The sequence below is a fragment of the Strix uralensis genome, chromosome 2 (genome assembly GCF_047716275.1).
Source record: "Strix uralensis isolate ZFMK-TIS-50842 chromosome 2, bStrUra1, whole genome shotgun sequence".
NCBI classification, from domain to species: domain Eukaryota; kingdom Metazoa; phylum Chordata; class Aves; order Strigiformes; family Strigidae; genus Strix; species Strix uralensis.
In genome coordinates this window covers 6,214,077-6,235,891 of record NC_133973.1, presented here as the reverse complement: position 1 = coordinate 6,235,891, position 21,815 = coordinate 6,214,077, and the positions used below count along the sequence as shown (strand labels likewise).

The 21,815-nt window shown below is 39.8% G+C and overlaps 1 protein-coding gene across 3 annotated transcripts in view; it reads left to right on the top strand.

Moving 5' to 3' along the window:
• SPICE1 (spindle and centriole associated protein 1) overlaps positions 1-21,815 on the top strand; it is a 25,444-nt gene extending 3,629 nt beyond the window's left edge. Inside the window, exons 4-17 of one of the 3 annotated variants that reach the window (XM_074853596.1) lie at positions 2,222-2,324; positions 3,098-3,219; positions 4,841-4,938; positions 5,240-5,382; positions 5,619-5,759; positions 6,558-6,823; positions 10,809-10,940; positions 11,597-11,744; positions 14,156-14,380; positions 16,459-16,853; positions 18,170-18,341; positions 19,535-19,637; positions 19,969-20,056; positions 20,930-21,815. In XM_074853596.1, coding sequence (XP_074709697.1) covers positions 2,222-2,324; positions 3,098-3,219; positions 4,841-4,938; positions 5,240-5,382; positions 5,619-5,759; positions 6,558-6,823; positions 10,809-10,940; positions 11,597-11,744; positions 14,156-14,380; positions 16,459-16,853; positions 18,170-18,341; positions 19,535-19,637; positions 19,969-20,056; positions 20,930-20,983 — 2,190 coding nt within the window. In that variant the 3' untranslated portion in view covers positions 20,984-21,815. Of the gene's footprint in view, positions 1-2,221; positions 2,325-3,097; positions 3,220-4,840; positions 4,939-5,239; positions 5,383-5,618; positions 5,760-6,557; positions 6,824-10,808; positions 10,941-11,596; positions 11,745-14,155; positions 14,381-16,458; positions 16,854-18,126; positions 18,342-19,534; positions 19,638-19,968; positions 20,057-20,929 lie in introns of those variants that run through there. The other 2 variants (XM_074853613.1, XM_074853604.1) reach the window with 2 other exon arrangements.

The following is a 21,815-nucleotide window of genomic DNA, read 5'->3' as shown; positions in this document are numbered from 1 at the left end:
ACCTTTTTTCCTTAATTACTGCTGTGAGAGTGTAGCTTCCTAAGCCCCTTGAATCCTACTCAACTGCAAAAGATTCAGACAAAAACTAGGAAGATGCTGCTACTAGTGTATTTTTTTCTTGTCGTCGTAGGTTGAAGAGAGCAAAAGTTATAAAATGGATGCACAAAATTTCTGTCTTTTTGGGATCTGTCTGCTTAAAAATCTGAGTGAAAAAATGAGTTTGTCTGTGGATTGTGAATGTGTAGGCACCACTGATTGGTCCTATAACAACTTGTTTTTAAAATACATTAGTGTATTGCACTGAGGAGTAGGTGGTGAGTGGGTTACCGTGGTAAGGAGGTGTTAGGATTAGTCCCATTTAATTATCTGTAGTTACAATCTGAAACAGGAGGGAAAATGAATTTTAATGAAATTCATAGGTGATACTAAACTGAGACAAGGTACAGCACTCAGTGAATTTCTCATGGGTATATAAGTGGGCCTAGAGGGGTTAGAAGCTGATACCACTTTGTTTTCTGCTGATCACAAGCAAATGTGAGCTAATTACCTCGGGAGCAATGCTCTAAAAATGTTTGTAACATGTTCAGCAGGAGGATGTAGCTTAGGAACCTGCTAATGCTGAAAGAGATCACAGAAGGGTGAAAACAAACTGATCAGGATAATTTTTGTCTGATTAAACACATCACTTTAGTTTTAATTGTGTTAGGGAGAGGAATCATGTTTTGGGACAGGTAAAGTTGTGTTTTTTTTCCTTCTGCAGATCTGGCATGACTGTTTAAAAACCTACATCAGGTGGCTAAATGGAAAGACTAGATTTAGTTAGTATCAAGTGTAAAAACTGAACAGTGATTTGGTAAAGTAGATACGTGAGATGATTGAAAGATGAATATTCACTGATTTGCTAAATTGGTTATGAGGGGAAGTATAGTATACTGCAGTGTAATTCAGGCTCAAAAGACTGGAAAGACATGGAAACTAGGTATATGGGGAAACTTCTTGACATAACAAAGAATAGTAAAATGGGGGCTGGGGGGAAAACAGTGAAATGCCACTGCCTAGAATTTTTTGAATGAGGCTGAATATAAACCAGCAAATTTACCAATGGACACTGAAACACTGACAGAAACAGCATATAGTGGTCTGAAACTGCTGCAAACCAGTCCCTCTTATGATTTCTGGGGGAGCAAAAATTGTCACTCAGTTCTCAAATTTTGAGTAGGAGGACATACATGAGCCTGCCTTGTCTGTGGGATCTTCTGAAGTACTTGCAATCTCTCTGGCTTAATTTGCTTAACCACCATGAAGTGGAAGTCACTTACATGTCAGGTCTCCTCTCAGGTGTTGCAAATAACTCCCTTCTTCCCAGGTTGTGGGATATAATTCTACTACTTTGCCATTTCCACCTTTGTGAATGAACCCATGAGTCAGTGAGGAGTTTTGAATCGTGTTCTGCCCAGGAAGCCGTGTTCACAGTCAGCTCCCTTCAGCTTTGCACTCCAAGACCTCCATCCTTAGGAGGCAGCTGTTGTGGTGCTGGTGATAGTCTTCAAATATTGGGGGAGGGAGATCTTGAATACAGAAGCTGTGCCTTGTGAGAAATGTGTGGAGATGACCAAAACGTCTTCTGATACCAGATGTAGTTGGCTGTGCTTGTGTTGTTTGAAACTTTTTTGGTGGTAGGTGGCTTAATTTTTAGGCAGGATTTTCAACAGGCTGAATGAAACAAGTTGGCTTGAAGTGATTTGGATCTACCAGACAGTGCAGGTTTTGGGTGTCTGTCAGATGTAGGTAAGTGTTCTTTGACTTGACAACGTTGAGATCAAATGATTCGAGGATGCATACTGATTTTGTTTAATTGCCAGATACTTGTCTTCATTTTGACGAGCGTGTCATAAACACCCAGCTTCTTGTTTGTGTCAGGCTGGGAGCAGGAGAAGGGAGTGAGAGGATTGGCTCTACAGAGGAGGAGTCAGTGCTGATGGGGCCCTCAGAAGTAATAACTGTTTAATTTTTCAGAAAAACAAGGTGAATTCTAGTCACTCAGAATGAAGTATGCATTTTCTGATCTATCTTAATTAAGATCTAATTGCACAGTACCAACTTGGCAAACGTTGTCTTGTTGACTGTTCTCTTGCTGCTTAGAAGAACAATACCAAAAAAACCCAAAGGAAAAAATTGGTCTGCTGAGTATTAAATATTTCCTTATACGCTATACTTTCAGATTCTGTCTGATCAATACAATTTGCAAGATGTATTGGAACGATCTGATCAGGTTATGGCTGTGGCAAAAGACTTGTTTGGGGATGCTCCTCGCACACGAACAGGTAGACCATCTCATTTATATGTGGTAGTACATTTAAGACTGTCTCCTCGCTCTTCATAATTAGCCTTGCTTTGCAAAGTGTTCTTTTTGAATATTCATCATCTAATGTAGTTGGATTGATCCTGTTTGCTTTAGATGAAACACAGATGAGGATACCATCTCCCATGGCAGGGGAGAGCGACCCATGGCTGGTTATTCTACTGGAATGGATTCTGTGGAATATTCTATTCCACTGTGGAATTTTGGATCACTTACCGTGAAACACCTCTACACTCACCATTTCCACAGCCAAGCCACTGGCCTATATGAGCCACTGTAGTAATTCTCATTCTCATTGCTACGTGGGTTGACTGCTTGCTCTTGGATATTGTTGAAGATTTATCAGCAATTCATGAACAAGGCTTTTCCTTTTCTTACCTGGTTTGTGGGTCGTTACGCTGCTGGAAGGCAGGACTGGCTGTTTGCATGTGAAATCTTAAACTTAGGTTCTTTTCTCTGTAGGCTGCCATTCTCTTTTGCTTATAATGACTGTTTCATCCTACATGCTTCTGCACAAGTGTATTTACACAGGTGAGAGGGACAAAAGCCTGGTACATGGCGGAATGTGTTAAGATAGCTCTATAGCTGGCCTTTGGCTGTTGTTTAAAGCGACGTACATCCCTGCGACCCTTTTTGTGCAAAGTATGGGAACTTGGTTTTTGGTACAAAGTCCTGTGACAAAGTCCTACAGACAGAGTCCTCTGTGTTCTTCCCTGTTTTGTCTGATTCCTCCAGGTTTCCCTAATGTAACAATGGCTCCTAACCGTGACCTAGGATCATCTCAAGGACCCATTGTACAAAAATGTGATCCTCCCACTCAGCTTTCCATCCCTAGTGAATCTGTTGCGGATGCCCAGGTAATTTATGTTCTGTTCCATGCGTGTCCTGTGGCTTTTTTGTTTGTACAACATAAGACTGTTCAAAGGTAGAGTTTCCAAGCAGACCTAAACCTGTCCTTTGTGGATGGTATACCAAATTAATAACACGCATAGAAAATAGTGTTAAATGGGGGTGAGTTTGTTTTGTGAGGCTCTGGGAATCGTGATTTGTTTTTTGACTTCTTAACCTTTGAATATGAGAAACAAACATGTCTCATAGAAGCCCTCTCATATTAGCATGCTCTGCCTTTTAAAATCTGGAATTATCAGCAAGAGAACAAAGTAATTGCAGACTAAGAAAACAACTCTTGTGTCACTTAGCTAATTGCTACAGATTGAAATATGCCTCTGATTTTCTAATGATGTCTGCATATATGGGGACATAGCCAGTTGGGCTCCAGGTTATTTTTGATAGCAAACATGTAAATGTACCCCAGTTAACTCCAGAGCCTTGATTACAAGTTTATCCTACAAGTTTAACTTTTAATACTTCATGTTTGTTTACAATTATCTAGATTTGTTTTAAAAGTTTAAAAAGTGTTTAGATTTGTTTAAAATTTCATTTAGATTCCCTTTGTGTTCTGTTTTCATAACGTGAGTTGTACCAGAAATGCTCACTGTGGTTTGAGAACAGGCATATGACACTCCTGGAAGGCAGCTCACTGAAGGCCAGAAGGGCTGTAGGAGTGGAAGTGATGGTGTCATATTCTCATGGTTCTCTAATCCTGTTTCCTACTATCTTGCACAAATATCTGCAATTTGAATTGCAGTACTGCTCTGTCATGTATTTCAATGTGGTATTTGTTTTTTGTTTTTTTTATGTGAAGAGTTAACTGTAGCATCTTTGTAAGCTGTATTACTGGATGCATGCTGCAGGATAGGCTTAATTTTTTAAAAGAAACGCGTACTGATAGATGTATGCTGAGCTTCTGTGAGATTCTTTTCCTTACGTGTCTGTAAAAATCATAGTTAAAGGCTCTCTGGTGAAGCCTACCCAGAAGCACAGAAACCTGATCATTTGAGGAACCCTAATTCCAAATCTGATTGCTTAAGTTTTGCTATGAATGTGGTACATAGGATTGTATTTTGTTCTGGTTGTATTTTACCCATAGACTATAAAAGTAACTTTGCAGATCTTGTTACAAGGTTGTTTAGCTTGTAATGTCAAATGGCTGAAATTTTAGAAATGCTATAATTTAGCTTGCTTTTTCCATCTTCTGCCTGCTATATCTCCGTGTTTCTTTTGGTACAGTCTTTTTAAAGCTTTTTTTATCCTACAGCATGTGTGGTCTTTTTTATTTAATGTAAATCATCCAAATAAAATATTGGATATTGAATTAATCACTTGCTGTGTTATTTTCAGAGACAATTACCAGTATCAGTATTTCTTGGGTACTAAATTCCCCCAAAACTCTTTCCACAGAGGTTTGTGTTTTTCTTTCTTTTTAAAAAAATTTTGTTTTGGAGGTAGAGACTGAAACAAATGTTTTTGTTTTTTTCTGGAAACAATTTCAGGAAATTGATCTTTAACTTCTTCCTAAAGACAAAAATTGAAATTGCTCTGAAGTCCCTTTTATTTTCTTTGTTGTCTCCTAAAAAGACTCTTAAGGAAGTGGAAGAGGAAGCATTGTCAATCTATCAATCAGAAGAAGGACACCACGACTCTCTGAATTTCAAATCCAGCATCAGTTCTGACAGGTCAGTACAAATATGTCCATTCAGGATTTTGTCTTCTTAACAGTGGAAATAGATGGAGTTAAAAGGGTGTTGCATGGGAATAGTTAAGTTACTTTTTCTGTTTCCCCCCCTTCCTCCTTTCCTGACCTCGTAGTTCTAGGGAAACCCCTTGTTGTAGCATTCAGGCTGCGAATCAGTGTGAGCAAGGAACTCACCTGAGCAGTTACAGATATTTTAAAAAGCTCTTTCTAGGTTGTACAGATAATCTAGAATCAAGCTATTGTCCTATTGCAATTCACTGTTACACCTGTTTTGAATGTAGGCTGCTTCGATTATTGAGAGAAGAAAATTCCTTGGTGAATTCTCCGTTGTGGGCTGAAAAGGATATGAGAAAAACTACCTTATCACAGGAATCAAATGTGCCTTTGACTCCAACAACTGTTTCTCCATCGCTGGATCAGTCAGGTTGGATTTGCCAAATCACAGCCTCTCAAGGGTTGTTAGGCTGTTCACAGGATCCTGTCTGGAATCCCTTTTCTGGGGAGGGGTGAGAGACAGAGACATGCTAATTTGGCTCAGATGAATTTCCAGACTAAAAAGCCAGCTCTTTGAATAAAATTACTTTATAACATATTGTTATTAAGAACATAGCCAAAATATTTCATGTGTGTATTTTTTGCTTTGTTTTGTGTTTAAATCAGCCCTCAATGCTACCAGTGTAGTCAAGAGAATCCATTCAAGACTTCAGAATGAAGATGACGAAGAGACTGTAGACTCCACTTACACTGTGAGACAAGTGCTGAACCCAAACTCAAGAAAGCAAAACCAAATTGCAGCAAAAAGTTTAGTACTTTTAAAAATAACATACCTCTCTTTGACCAAGGTCCTTAATATCATAAGAAAATGTAGGTTGAAAGGGATCTTTGGAAGTCATTGCAGGGCTAGCTCCAAAGTCTGATAAGGGGGCCTCGTCCAGCTGAGTCTTGAGCATCTCTGAAGATGGGGATTCCACAGCCCCTTGTGTAGTGTATTCCCCTGTATTCTGTACATTCATTGGTGAAGGAAAGTCCATAGGAATCTGGGAACCGTAAATATGGCCCTTTGACACTACCCGTTACCTTCCTAGCCATGGAGTTCTCTCCTGTGCAGGGCTCTTCTATTTCTGATAGAGCTTTCTATTATATGCTGCACAGACTTACGATGCATTTCAGTCCCCATATTCTACACGCATTTTTATGTGGGGACTGATGTCAGATGTAAACTGTAACGTGAAAGGATTGTTGTAGAAGAGTTGCTCACTAAATCTGAGACCTGAAAGCAGTTGATATTTTTCACTGGCTGTTCATTTGCAAACTGTTTCCATGCTTTTAACTGAGAAGGAGGAAAGTATAAACATAGTATAAACAATACGTAAGATAAAAGCACCAAACAAAGCATACTTGAGAGGTACTAATGTGGTGGCAGAAAATGTGTGTTTTGATGAAAAATAACTGGGGACTATCTTTGATGGTCCATTTCAGCTCAGGGCAAAAAAGGGCCTCTCTTTTGATTTACTTCAATAAATGACGTAATTTCATTGGTACTGCAAAGCTTTTTATACAAGTTGAAATTCCAGTGACACTTTTCTTTTTCCCCCTTAGTGAAAAGAAAACAAAGTGCACAGAACTCTGCAAGGCAGCGGAGAGATGATTCTCCAGCTAATTCAATCCCCATTGACCTTCAGAGGGACAACAAATCCAGCCTAGATGTTCTCAACCGCATGATACATGAAGTGGAGCGTGAATTGGAGGAATATGAGCAATGTACAGGTCGTGAGGTTCAAAAAACTGAGAGAAGTGAAGGCCTCACTGGGTTTACCTTGTCACTGGTGAACGCTCTCTGTCGTTTGATGCGCTACCTCAAAGAGGTGAGAAGACTTTGAATTGCTTCTTGTAGAGTGAATGAAATAGGGTATAAAGTTACTTTACAGAGGTGAACTTTGGTCTTTCCTGGCTCCCGATCAGTTTACTTTGAAGTCTGATTGTCATTGCTTATTATTTGGATTGCATGCAGTCGGGAGTTAAAACTTTTAGCTTGCTAGAAATGGGTATCCCTAATGAAGGAGTTGACTGCAATGAAAGTCTCTCAGTGACTGTTAGCAGAAAATACCAGTTAAAATTGTTTTAAATTTGTTATTTAAATATGTTCAGAGTTGTAGCAGGGTATTCACTGCAGCCTTGTTTACAAATTCTTTTTCTTCCTTTGCCTCCCAAAGACAGTGCTGCTGTCACTAAAGCAGTGGACCCAAATCCCTAATTTTCTTTGAGGGACTCCTTAGTTGGCTTTTTCTATCATAGAAGCAACTTCACCTTAAGCAACAATGTCCTCAAGTGTTCACTATAGCAGTGCACAGCTGGGGATCAGTGGAATTCCATAAAGAAGACTACCTGTAAGCAGTGTAGAACTTCTTTTCAAAAAAAGAAAGAAAAAGCAAAAAAGTGTGGTTTATTTCATCTCTAACACAGCTATTCAAGATGCAGCAGTGGCTGACAGTGTCAGTGGGCCTGTGTGAAGTTTTGAACCAGATGATGACAGTTCCTGCACAGAATGTTATCTAAATATTATCTAAATATTATCACAGTTCCATGCAGCAGAATGTTATCTAAATCCCTCTCTATTTCATAGCAAACGCAATAGATTCCTAATGACTATGGAACTGTCCTATTTTGGTTACTTTTCAGAGCGTATAATAATTGGGGGAAGGAACCCACTTTATTTTAAAATCTGATTTTTTTTTTTTTTTTGTCTGTATATATAACAACTTATTCCTTGTATTACCTTGTATTTGTGTGGAAGAATTTACTCTTAAGACCTGTTTCAGGAACAAATGATAAATAATCAATTCAAGAGGGAAAAGCCACAACCATCTGAAGATGGACTTTGGCTGAGGAGATCTTATGTCTTAGAAGTTAAAAATGCTTGTTCTCTGTTGAAGTTGTAATACCAAAGCAGAGTATTAAATTTGGGGTTTTTTTCAGTTATGGGGAAGGATCTTCTGGACTTCCAATAGAATGCTTTCCATTTATTAGGAAAACATCAATTTAATAGCATCAAATTAATATTACAAGTATAATTGCAATTATAACCCTGTTTAGATTGTCTTTAATTAGTTTTCCACAGAAATGAGTTATTCTTGACCCTCAGGCTTCCTCCAAAACTACTCCAGATTTTCTTGTTCATTTTTTTTTTCTTTCTTAGTTGCTACTTTATGAATGTAACAATCGGTGTATTTTAAGAGCTTTTACCCTATTCATACGAAGGCCAAGGAGTCTGAGTGTTTAGGGAGATTACTTATTTTGAAAGATGTATGCTGACTCTTGTATTCCCAGTTTTTACTGAGCACCTCTATGATGCTGTTTCTACTTTATTAGATGTATTACTATTCCTTCCTTCCAGGAGTTGATCATTGCTTGGAGAATTGTCTGCAACTTTTTTAGATTTACTACCCAAATTCATGAGTAGGAAAGTCGCTCAAGCTACAAAGTGTGGTTAGTCATATTCAGAGTTGCTCGAGATAATGTGCATCCATAATGTTCACTGACTTTTCCCCTTTTCAAGGAGCTTTAATTACAATTAGAATTTGAGAATTCACCGGGAGGAAACACAGCTTGTCTGAGTATTTCCTAAAACCTGGTTCCTGGGATGCTAGGAATAAATCAAGTGCTCGTGTGCACCATCTGTCTTGCCTAGTGAGGAGAGGTAGCAAAGTTCCAATGCCTGAATTATAGCTGGCAGTGCATTTCAAGAAAGTGACTTTGCAGCAGATATTTAAAAAGCCTCTGACTTCAGGTAAACAATGAGTCTTCAAGAGGTTTTGAAGCTTCTAGAAAAATTTCCTTCCTCTTTTGGGGAGAAAAAATTATTTTCCAGCTTTGCTACAGAAAAGCTGAATGCAAAAGAATTACGGTCAAGAATGTTGCTTAATTTATTATCAAAATTATATATCAAAAGTAGGAAGAGAAACTCAAATTACTGAATCATTCATGAAAGTTATATTAGTAAATGATAAAAAATCAACTCCTACAAGAAGCAGCTAGTGAATATAGAAGAGGCTAGAGAGAAGGGGGAAAAAGAAACTTCCAAAATGTTTGCCAAGCTATACAGAATTCTTAAAGGGAAGTGGATGAACCTGACTTGGTTCCTAAATGAATTTCAGTGTTATCTGCCAAATGTTAGAATTATTTTTTTTCCCCCATTCTACTAAGTATGCTCTTTCTTTGCCAGACTCCCAGGGCAAAAAGTTAGAGTATGTGTGTACTACTTTAATCTGTGTCGCTCTGTTCTCTTTGCTTCTGCATATTCTGGTGCAGTGTTATAACAAAGCTTATGAGGTTAGAGGTACACCTGCCAGTGGGCTGGACTGAAGGTACGTCCTTCAGGGTATACCAGACACGAATCCTACCTCACAGCAGGAGTGGATCTGTACAGCTGTTAACCCTGACAATTTCTCCATGCATAAATGTAAGACACATAACTGCTTGGAAGCTTTTCCTCCAAGCCTAGGTTAACGCCGTGTAGGATGGGTAGATACAATAGCTCATCCAGATGGTCTAAGGCATCAATAGACATCACTGTTACCAGGCTTAAAGTTCTTATTTTGTGCTGTCCTTGGTTTCTAAAAAGATAGGACTGTCTACATTTTTTTTGTTTTTCCATTTTCTGTGCCAGCCTGCTTCACTTGGATCAATACAGAAAAGCTGTTCTCTCTAGGTGGGAGAGAACCACGAAATGTATGGCTTGTCTCTGATATGCTTGAAGGAGGTATATCTGCCTGTCTTTGTGTCCTGTGACAGAATCTGTGGTTTATTCTCAAAATTATTTATTTATTCATTCACTTTACGTGGCTGCAGAGCTGTTGTGTCTTAACACTTCTTCCTCGGTGGTTTTTCACTTCTGGTCCCGACACCAGCAGAAAATAATCTTATGGTATGTTATGGGCAGCTCATGCTTTCATTTTGTCTGTGCAGCAGAAAAGAGTACCCCAGGTGCTTTTCAGGATCTCTTGTGTTTTGGAGATGGGATGTATTTCTCTTTTTCAGGGATTCCTTTGAGTAAATGCAGGCAACTATCTGGGGAAGGGCTCCATCTGCTAATTCTGACGTGTTTATGTGACTTTGTGGCCTCTGCTCTTTCAGCTATGATCGTCCAAAAAGTGGCAGTCAAGTATTCCATTCACCCATTAAGAGGTGGAAGGGACTCTTGTGTCTTGTACAGGAAGCCTGGCTACTGGAGTGGTCTCTCTTATAGATTGATAATTTTTTGAGGGCAAGAGGTTCAACAATAAGGTCTTTTGCCTCATGCTCGAGTAGATTACTTAACAAATAAGCCTTTTTGTTTTCTTTTAAAAAAAGCAAACTAAATTAAACCCCCTGGAACTTTTTCTCTCTCTGAGGGAAAACAGTAGAAAGCAACTATTTTCTCCTTTATTTAGTCAGATTTGTCTTCATTAACGAATTAAGGAAACCAAAGAATAGGCACAAGTAGCACAGGATACTGACAAACATCAGCACGCTTGGAGTTATTTGATTCAGTGACGCAGGTTCAGTGACTTACAAAACGGTATCTGTGCAGAGAGACAATGCTTGTAGTTACAGCCTGTAGAAGCTGTAAGGGCAGAAGAACAGGGATGTATAGGATTCCCTACAGGGTTGGGGGGGGGGACAAAGAAGGAACAGTGAGCTGCCTGACAGTTCTCAGGCTCTGAAAATTGGATTTTGCCATGAAAGAAATGAAGTCAATTTAGCAAAAGGGGGAAGAGCTTTTACAATATGATGTGATACGGACCCGTTCCTGTTTCCAAATAGGAATCTGTATTGGTTACGATAGGTTTTTAAATTTTTCTCCCCCTTCAGAGTGAAATGCAGCTGCGTGAGAAAGAGGTGATGAGACAGCAGCATGAGGAGATGTTGAATGAACACAGAGAACTGATTGATGCTCTGACTGCAGAAATACTTCTAGTGAGGGAAGAAAACACTACTATACAGGTACTGAGTCCCCATTCCCCTCAGAATGACATGTTAGAATATTGAGTTGTGTTGCAAATGTGTGCTGAGATGCATTATCATATGTTTGGGAGATTTTAACAGTAAACAGGAAGAAAATGATAAAATCGAAGGACGAGTCTGAGAATGATAATAGCAGGCCTGGGGATGGGGGGAAGGAATGTTTGGAAAGTCAACATTTTATCTTCCTGCGTGATATTTAAAGCCTGATAAAATGCTAGTTCCATTAAACTGAGCTTTACTTTATCAATCTAAAGGTTTAAGCATCTGCCCTCCACGCTTCTATACTGTTAACACTACTGGAGCAACAAAGTAGACTAGATATAATACTACATTTTTACTTTTTTCAGTTTGCAGTGGAGGTAGATTTGTTCAGTGGGAAACAATAAAGCTATGTTGGAGAGGAAATGGGTGATGAGTTAGGAAAGGGAAAAACAAAGCATTTCTTTGAGTCAGGAGAGAAAGTAAATGAGAAACATGGAGACACCAATATTTAATACCTTACTAGAATCATACAAATTCGTGGAGTGGTATTAAGAGACCAAATTTCTTCTCAGAGCTGCCTCTGCTATATAATGTAATTCCTGTTGCTAGAATACAGATTTCCCTATCTCTTTTGTTTTTCCTTCATCCTTTAGAAGAAGCTTCAGCAATACATGACAGTAACAGATGAACAGCTGATCTCTCTCACGGAAGCATTTAAAGGCCTCCCTTTGGTAGAATCTAGAAGAGAGCAAAGTCCAAACCATTTTGGAATTGCAAGCAAAGGTCCAGTGAACAGCCAAGGTGTGTGCATAACTGTGTGAAGGATGACATGGGAGTTGTGGCTCGTTTATCCCTGTAGTGGAAAATTTGGTATTTAATAGGCATCTCTTTGACTAAATACCTCTTGCATGAGCATGAATCTCACTTCTGGAAATTCATATGCCATGGGTTCTGCTGTGAGCCCAAGCAGTTTGCTACTCATTATTTTTTAATAATATTATAGCTTGTATTCCATCCCCACTGTCATCCTTCTGTCTGGATCAGGACTTCAAGATTAACCTTCTAGCCAAGTCCTGAGATTGAGTTTTAAGTAATATAATATATATTTTGCCCAGGGCAGGGGTGGAGTCCCCATCCCTGGAGGAGTTGAAGAGTCAGGTTGACCCAGCGCTGAGGGATCTGGTGGAGTTGGGAACGGTCAGTGTGAGGTTCATGGTTGGACTGGAGGATCTTCAAGGTCTTTTTCCAACCTAAATGATTCTGTGATTCTATATTATATTTTTTAAAAAAAGGGTGGGGGAGTAGCCTTCACCCATTAAGATGACTTACAAAATCAGGTTTATTCTGAGGGTCCTAAAAAAAAACCCCAGCTGAATCAGGATCCCACTTTTCTGTCGCTGAGGCAGCCTGACAGTATGAGATTGGTTCTTCCATGAGACACTGGAGGTCGCTGCTGACCAGAAACAGCAGCTACCGAGGCCTGTTCACTAACCAGGCAGAAGCCTGTTAGTTTATATTTGTGACTTCATATCAGAGGTGAATGACCAGTTGAGTGATATATAACATAGGCGTGGGCTAAGTTACCCAGTAGTATTGATGGCCAGACTTAACCAAACGTGATTCACCTTGTACTTTTTACATTCATTCACCATGGAGTTTTTTTCCCAACTGTCTTACACAATTGGTTGCTTAAATGTGTCAGTTTTGCTCTCAAGATCAGTAATTCCTTGTGAATCCCAAGGTTCCTTGGAGCTATTTGTATTCCTTAAAATGTTGCTTTTGTGAACATCTTTGCAGAAAACTTTCTTCCTGAGTGTTTCTGTGGGATTCTCAGGAAGAAACCACATACCAGAACCCTTTTTTGTGATTTACCCAGGCTTTGTAAAAGCAAACAAATCCTATGCCAAAATATAAAATGCAGACAATCAGAAAAGCACCCCTCAAAAAACCAAACCAAACCTTCCTATATAACAAGTCTGCAAGACTAGAATTTCCAAATAATTTTTCCTTATTGGTCTCCTCAAGAAAAGGCATCTTCCTGAGAGGAAAGCTTCCCGAAGTTACAAAAATTTTTTTTCCTCCTTCTCTTTCAGAAGGAGGTATCTTGTATCCTTAAGGCATCTGATTGGATGTGAAACATTTGAGATAACTTACACGTGGTTTCTGTGCTAAAACTCACTAACACAGGACTTTTCTGGAGAGACAGGAGTGGCTGGGAGAGGAGTGGGGGGTATACTGTAGTGACAGCCAGCATGCAAGGAGGATACTCTGGAAATGCAGTTCTGTACAGTGAAACGGGGCAAGAAGATGTTTCTCCTTTCTTGCCACGGTCTTTGAATCATGGGTGGCAGGTTTTAAGTTCAATCTCAGAACCTCAGCAGTGTGAATCACAAGCAGTATCTTATGTGAAGAGCCTCCTCTGGCTCTTTGCCTTTGAAGGGTGCTTTTTGTCTCATGCATTTTGGGATCGGGTATGTTCTGCTTAATTTTCCACTAATTTTTCTTTTGGGAATAAATATCCTGAACAAAATTGTGAGGAGAGAATTCAAAGATAGCAATGATGGAGCAGTGGATGTAAGCATGTTAAAATTACTGTGGTCCCACAGCTAGCTACAACTTTGATTTCATGCTATTCATTTTGTGCCTCACTGATATGTGCAAAACAGATGGCCACATAGATGCAAGGTAGTTGTAGTTAAATACAGAAAAATAACTTTTTCTTCTTTACTGAAGAGATGTCTGATTGAATTAAGTAATAAAAGATCATCAGAGAGCTCAAAAAAGCTTTGAATTGTTTTCCACTCCACCATTGTTGCCATCAGATTTATAATATAGGGTCATTAGGACAAGTGCGTACGTCTGCTTTTCTCAAGATAATATTACCACATGCAGCAAACTGTAATACCTATTCCTCACAAGTCACATGTCTGAAAGTCTTCTGCATGGGTTCCAAACAATCTCTTATTAGTATCCTGAAACTGTGGGGCTACATATAGGAGCTCTTCTTGCTCTTAATATTAGTGAAAATGTGCTACACTCCAGTGAAAGAGTTCTGTACCTGGGGATCAGAAGGAAGTTGGCAGTGTGTGGGAAGCATACTCTAGCCTGTCTTTTCAGATACCTGAACATTGAAGTTGTTACTGAGAATTTTCCCTAAAGCTAATTTTTTTGTTGTTTTTAAAGTTCTATCTCTGCTTTGTCTCTTTCTTTAGAAAAACCCGATTTGAGCTATTTTGAGCCTAGGGCTGGTGCAGGCAACAGGGAAGGTATGCTGAAATTCCCACAGGAAGAACTTCCTTTCAAGATTCTCCAGAGGTCAGGTGCTTCAGGTGGTGCTGGAGCTGGTAGAAGCTTGCCATCTCATGTCTTCCAGCCAGCTGTGCTGTTGTCACCCCCCCGGCAGAAGAGCAGTCAGGAGCTGTCTCCTCTCCAAAACGGTGAGATCTCTCTGGCTGTAGTAGACTTGAGAGTCTGTGTAGTGCGTTCCTGTTTCAATCTTGCACTTTTCTATGGAAAATTTCTAATCTGTATGCTTAGACACATTGGCCCTATAGCTGGAATATCCTGCTTTTGCACCCAGATATGTATTTCTTTTCTTTCTATGCCTGTTGCTAGATTTCCTTTAGACTTTCTGTCCCCTGCAGTTCTCCATCTGCTGTCTGCAGTCCTGTTGGTGGCAATCCAGACTGGCATTTTTATTTTGTCCTGGTTTTGGTTGTCACTTCTGCATGATTTTCTGCAGCTCTTTGTCTATTACGTACAGCACGTCATCTCAGATTTCCATCTGCTGATGGGGTAACCCAGCCTCCATCACCTTGAATGGTGGGACCACTGAAGACTGGAAATTGAATGCCTCTGCAGCCCGTGCTGCAGACAGACAAGGATGTCTGTAGGCTGCGTACTCTTGCTTTGAGCCGGTCTTCCCAGCAGAGGTTTTTCTAAAAGCTTTGGGAGCAAGTTTCCATTGGGTTTCATTTAATACACAGCAAGTGGCTGAAGAAGTTTTGGGTGAAATTAGGTGGTGCCAGATAACCAGATTAACTCAGTCTTGTGTCAGTATCCATAGGCTTCAGGAGTTTTAGAGGTCAGCTCCATTCCGATTGTTTTGAGGAGGGACGTTCATCAGGGGTTATTAGGGAAGGTATTTCTCATTTAAGCTTAACGAAGTGAGCAGAGTGGAGGCCCCTTTGTGACTCTCAGAATTAGTTGCTTGCTCCTGCAACTGTTACTGTAACCACAAGCATCTTACTGAATGTGCTGGGCCCCTGTAACCCTCTGTTGTTAGGGCGGATAATTACGTCTATGGCTAGCTTGATGGTTGCTGACAGGAAGTAGGGCACAGCAGTGGGGTTTGTGCCTTCCCTCCCCCTTGTTTTCCCCCCTTTCAGCTGTGTTGCTCTGCAAGTCTTTTCCAAGTCAGAAGAATAACCCAAAAGTCCTTTTGATTTTTAAGGAGTTGGCAGGGCAATTGGAAGTTTATATCTAGATCAGCCTTTTGGTGGGCTGCTGTGCTGTGAGGAGGCACATAATAAATCAGGAGGTGGTGAACTAAAGGTAGTGTTCTGCAAAGAGCAACGTCTGGTTTCAGCCCCGTTGAGAACTCTCAGATGTTGTCTGTCATTTGAAACAAGCATATAAAACTGTATTCCTAGACTTCACTATGGTTTAGCTATGTGAGAAATGTATTATTACTCTTTCAGGACTGTTAAGGATGCTAAATGCCTCAACAAATGTTAAACTTCCTGACTGTTTCTTTATGAAAAATGATTCATAAACCAGATCTGTGTGTAAATCTTTAAATGTCATGCTCTGCTCAAGAGGCAAAAGCTAAAGCTTGGGAAGGAATGGCCTATTCGGTATATAAAGCATAGAAAATCTGGTTTTGATCACAAAATCCAACTTGGATTTAACGTGTAGCAGCTGACAGTGCTGTAACGTATTTGGTCATGTGTGTGTGGTGTGTTATCTGTTTGCTAATGATGACCACAAAAAATACCTAACTACTTTTGTTGGCCAGAGTGCTTCCCCTTTTCTAGGGGCTGAGTAAATAGCTAGTTTATTATTATGCCAAATGTCTTGTATTATTTTGTTTTATTGTTCTAGAAGTTTTGTTACCAACCCAGTATAAATACCAGAGCTGAAACACAAACTTGCAGTTTATTATGTAAGGTAACTAATTGATTTTGGAAAATGAAGGGCTAACTGAGAAGTAGTGTTTGATCTATCAGCTAAGGAACTCAAACCAATTTATCTTCTCTCTGACTTTTCCCTCAATCTCTCATTAAATAATTTAAATGTAAGACTGTTTGCAATAGGAAATGTTAAACTTGGTGAGTTCTTGCAGCAGGATCTTGCATAGACTGATTTTAATCAGTAATATAACACCGTTCAGGCTAGGTGACAATTCAAGTTCCTGCTGGATTATTACTAGCCTGATGCGGTAAGGTCACTGTTAGTTTCCTTCATGAGGATCACATGACTCTTCCCTTACTGTTCCTTTATTTCTTGTTTATAGCATTTACAGCCGTTTCTCAGCCTCCTGAAAACACTGAAAGAGAACCGTGCAAGGAAAGGAGCTTACCTTCCTGCCTGAGAACACAGAGCACAACTGAGGAAAACTGTGTCATCTCTCAAAGGCAACCAATTCCTCCTGCAGACAAAGAATTGGAGAGTTCCCATGAGAAAATCAGTCTGTCCTGCCCAGGTGACACTAGAAAAAACAGCTCAGCTGAAGAGCTATTTCAAAATGGTGACCTGCTGGGACAGATAGCTGAGCTCACACGGCAGAACTCTCTAATTAAAGCTCAACTGAGCAAGTTCAGAGGCTTCTCTGAAGACACAAGTGACTGCCTACATCAGCCAGACCCAATACCAAATGCAAATCCTAGTCCAGACTCTTCACAAGGACAGGTGAGAATTTAACAGAAAAGGAAGGCTGGATTCCCGTTTCTGCTATCTGCTTTCCCATAGCTTACTGATGCTTTGAGACTGTTTCTTTCCTGTTGTCAGTTGTTTCAAGGAAAAGAGTAGCAAAACAAATATTCTTTTCATTCATTTGCTTGGAGAGTTGTGATTTTTATCATTCCCTAAGGAGCTCACCAGTTTTTTACATTGGACCTATGTTGCATGAGTGCTGAAAAGTGTGCAGCACATCTAGAAGTTTAGGATAAGGTTATGCTTCAGAAAGAGGCGTGATTGCAACACGATCAGGTATACCTCTTGTGGTTTGGATGGTATTAACAGTGAAAGCACTGCACCAACCCCCCAGGTTCTTGTCAAGCTTGTAAAATACACATTTAAATCCATGCCATACATCTCTTCTGCTACTGTGACCCAAAACCCCATGAGATTAAAGTTAGTGTGGGTACATCTCTTGCACATACTTAATTTTAGTGTATATGCTAGTTGAGTCTGTCTTGTCAGTCCTGCTGGGTGGTGAAAATCCCCAGACCTCTGGGAAAGAGAGAATTTGAATGGTTCAGTTCACACAGAAAACCTTTAATCTGCAACTAAGCAGCTATTCAGTGGCACCCCAGTGAGTGGAGTTAACATCACAGAAATGCCTAATCCCTGCCCTTGCTACTGTCTTTACTTTTGTTCCATCCCAGTAGCTGAGTTACTGTTCAATTAAGGATCGTAAAGCTTTTAAATTTCCTCGTGTAAATGCAGGCTGAGAGTGTTGTCGCTTTCCACACTGTGCTGTTGTGTAATATTTAGTCATTTAGTTGCACAAGATGATGCAAACTTTTTTAAGTGTTGTTTTTGTGGAAGCAATTATTGGAGGGGGAGGGGAAGGGGTCAGAGTGGATGAAAACCTGGTTTAACAATGAGTTCCAGCATACTTCTGCTAGAAATCTGCATTTGCTTCCCTACACTATCCTGAATATGTGTCTCTGATTAAATATTTTCCTAATTATGGTTAATTGCTGGATGGTTGGGAGTTTTATTTTTTTCTTTTTTTTTTTTTTTTTTCTAATGGTGCAGACAATAGCTGTTTTTTCCTATTTGTGGGAAGACCAATTTAAAATGTTGTTGTGTTTAGTCAATTAAGGACCTAGATACAGGACAGTGAAAGGGACAAAATCAGATTTTTCACAGGAGGTTCTATATAATTATGTTTACTTTCAGTTTGAAAATTAGATGCATAGAAGTACTTGAAATGCTTTGCATGCTCTCCCTGAAGGTGCAAATTACGAGTTTTTAATTGGAAGTAATTATCCAAGTAGACTCATCTTGTGGTATCGAAGAGCTTGGAGGAAAGAATAGCAGAGCTGAATCGCCAGAGTACAGAAGCACGTGATAAACTGTTGCAGCTAATAGACCAGCAGAAATTAGTTGCTGCTGATACAGTCCCTCCGATGATATCTCCTGGTCTGTCCCCATCCCTAAATTATACTGGTAAGTACTGAGCTTCAGGAGAAAGAAAAACTAGTAAGACAATGTTTTTCCCCTTTTGGGAGGGATTATCTGATTGGATCAGCGGTTGTGGTCAGCAGTACCCGTGCTGTTAATGACTGTGTGGTACAAACACTCCTTACTTCAGAGAGCTAAAAATATATCAGCTAAACTTCTCCTGAAGTTAGTTTCTTAGTAATTAGTCTGCTGCAAATATCATGCTTCATGGTAAAGTTGTTCTTTGCTACGTCCTTGTCTGCAGAACAGTTCTGCCACATAGTCACTGACGGGCAGAACTGGGCTTTTTAATCAGTCCTCTCTGCTGGAGAATCTTTTATAAAAAGACTAAGTATTTACATTAGGCTTCTAGAAATCACGGCAGAGTGGTTATCCAATTCTCAGCCACGTTTTAGTTCTTGGTCTTTTGGGTGCTGCTTCCATCGGACTACCTTGCTGAGTTAGTGCCGGTGCTAATAGAAAGAAGTAACTGGAGCTTCCAGTCATCTGAAGTGATAAATTAGCAAAGGGAGTATTCTTGCTGATTCAAGATTCATAGATTAGCTGCCATGTGTAACTATAAACAAAAATACTTTACAGCAGGTGAGGGCTGCTTTACCTTTTCATGGAGTCATTGGAGTTACAGGCAGAACTGCACACGAGCATGTACACGTGCTCTGTCCAGGACACCCAGCCTTTCCCCCTTCCTAAACCACAGAGGATGTATAAAGGGAAGGACTTGAGGGGGAGAGGAAGCAGGGGGAGGAGAGACCACATGTGTGTGCGTATGCATGCAGGTGCATATGCAGTGACTCATGCAATGGGATCATAACGCTTTTTAACACTTCTGTGGCTGTTGTCACATAAATTCAGCACAATAAGTAAAATCTTAAAGGAACGAAGTAGAGAAATGAGAAGTCTCTAAGCCTCTGATGGGCAAAAACCAGAAAGTTTATCCATGGAAGAATCATTTTATATCTATGCCCATTGTCCATAGTTACTCTGAGTATCTTTCGATATCTGTTGTTTTCAGAGAGTGAGTGTGGGGTTGATGTTTAGCCTCATGTTTTATGCTGCTCCGTATGTTCTGTGCAACTGTGAAGAGTTATGCGATACCCCTCAAAAAATGGGAGAACGAAATGAATGTTGTGAAATATTGCTGTGTTCTCATCTGAATCAGGCTATTCTTTATTGCCTAGAAAATGCAAGGAGGACAATTGAAGTGTCTATTCCCGTGGCAGTTGCTATGGACAGCTCCAAAGAAGATAGTGTTTCCCCTGCCAGTATGACCAGTATAAGAAGGTAAAAGTGAACCCTTTACTATTTCATTTTTGTAGTGTCTTGACTGCCCATGCGGTAGAACTTGAACACAAAGGAAAAATTGCCATGTTTTTCTTTGGTTTCACAGACTTTCCCTGACTTCATCACACTCAACTCTGGAAATTGGACAAAGGTCCAATAGCTTTTTTACAATTTCCATTGTTTGTATTTACAATACCTGCAATGTGACCTAAGACAGATGACATGTGTTGTTGAAGACTATTGATGACAGGTCCTAACTCAGGATCTGAGACCTGATTCTAGTAGTCGCTTCCATATTTCACTTTTTCAATCTCATTTTGAATGTCAACAGGTCTGTAGGAGACTCTAGCAAACCTTGTTCGCCCCTGAGTGCCACATCAGAAAGTGTGAAATTAACTCCTGTCAGCCAAAGGCAAAAGGTAAGACTGGAAAATCTTCAGCCAGAAAATTTGACTGCAGTGTCATATAAGGAAAAAGGAAGACAGATAAAGAAGGGGAGAGAGCTCTGTCCTACCTTAAATCTATGAAGGCTAGTAGTAATTGATTCCTGGCAGTTTGGATTCTGAGCAGTTAAGGGGAGACCCGAGTGCTACTGACATTAGTGGTTTGCTGCCACAGAGCTGTTATTTACAAGTGAATAATCCTGTAACTACATTTTCTGCTGGGGCATCTTCATGCGTTAGATTTGGGAATCTGTGGCATCTTTCACTGGTGGCTCCAGAGAATTTGAGATAATCATTATGAGGTACTGGTAGAGCCACATATAAGAGGCAAGCAACCTCTTACCCAGCCACTGCAGAAGTCAAGTTGCTGAAGGATAAATAAATCCAAATGCAAAATAAAATCCCCAATCTAGATTTCCCATTCCTCGGGTGCGAAGAGAAGAATAGACTAGAGCTAGATGCTTTCATGGGGGACTCCAGGCAGTCTGGAAACCAGTCATAGATCTGTTTATGTGCTTGAAAGCAACCATGAGGAGATACTAATACTGTTTTTCCTGATGTCCGGAAGAACCTAAATTAGGAGTGATAAACAAAGTTAGCATGCAAGACTCCCTGTCCTGACAGCGAAGTATACATCCCCAGAGGGGAAATTTGGAATATTTAAGGTAGATGTGGCTTAAACTAAGTGTCTAAAGGAGGTGGTATGACTCCCTCCATGGTGCTGATAGCAGACAATTGCTACATATCAGTGAACTGCCCTGTGTAGCAATCCTACACAAGGCAGCACTAACTAGCAAGCCTGGGGGAGATTTATGATAAATGAATCTCAACTGGTTTCTTCTTTTGCAGGTGGAAAAGCAAAAAGAAGAAGGCTGGTTTGCATTGTCAATGCACATTGTGTAAAGGAAGCTGCACTCAAGTCCTATATTTTTAAAAAAAAAATTTTTTATGAACCACAATTAGATCACAGTAGTCCCCCTCTCCAGATGTACAGTTTAACTCTGAAATGCTTTCATGTCCATGCCATTAGCATAAAAAGGTCCATATGCTTGTTGTATTTGTGTCATACAAAGCACCCTAGGAAGCCCTGGGAATGAGTTTCTGAACTGGACATGCTGCTCTGACATTACGCCTCTTCACCAAATAAATCTTTCACAAGATTGTAAACTCAGGCTGCTGTAGCATCTGATATCTGTGTTAGATATGCTGAATTCAGGAGGTTTTAGACATTGCACGTGAAACTTTCTGGAACACGTATTCACACAAGATATGGGAATGAAAAAATAAGAAAAAGTGGGATGAGGGAATGTAGCTATGTTCGAAAGCAACCTGGAGCTTAGGAAGCCAGTCTATTCCTGCTGGATAAGAATTTGCATCAGAAATAATTTGTTTCTTCTGTGGTTTATGGTTGCTCCCAAAAGTTGTGTTTTCTGTGCAGGGATGACATCTGGACTTGAGGATTGCTTTTTAAAAATCTCATTTAATATTTTTATAGTAAATATAAAGTGACTATTTGAAGTTGAAATCAGAATCTCTATTTGCTATGTACTAAAGTATGCTCTCTGATACAATAGAACACTGTGATACGAGTGCAATTGTATTAAGTTGTTTTGTTATGTGTATATAATACTCTAATGACCATGGTTTTATATTGGTTTTATTTGACTTTTTAAAGTAGCCATCATTTTATTATTAACATTTAACAATAAAATCTAGGACTGTGAGGAAATGCTTA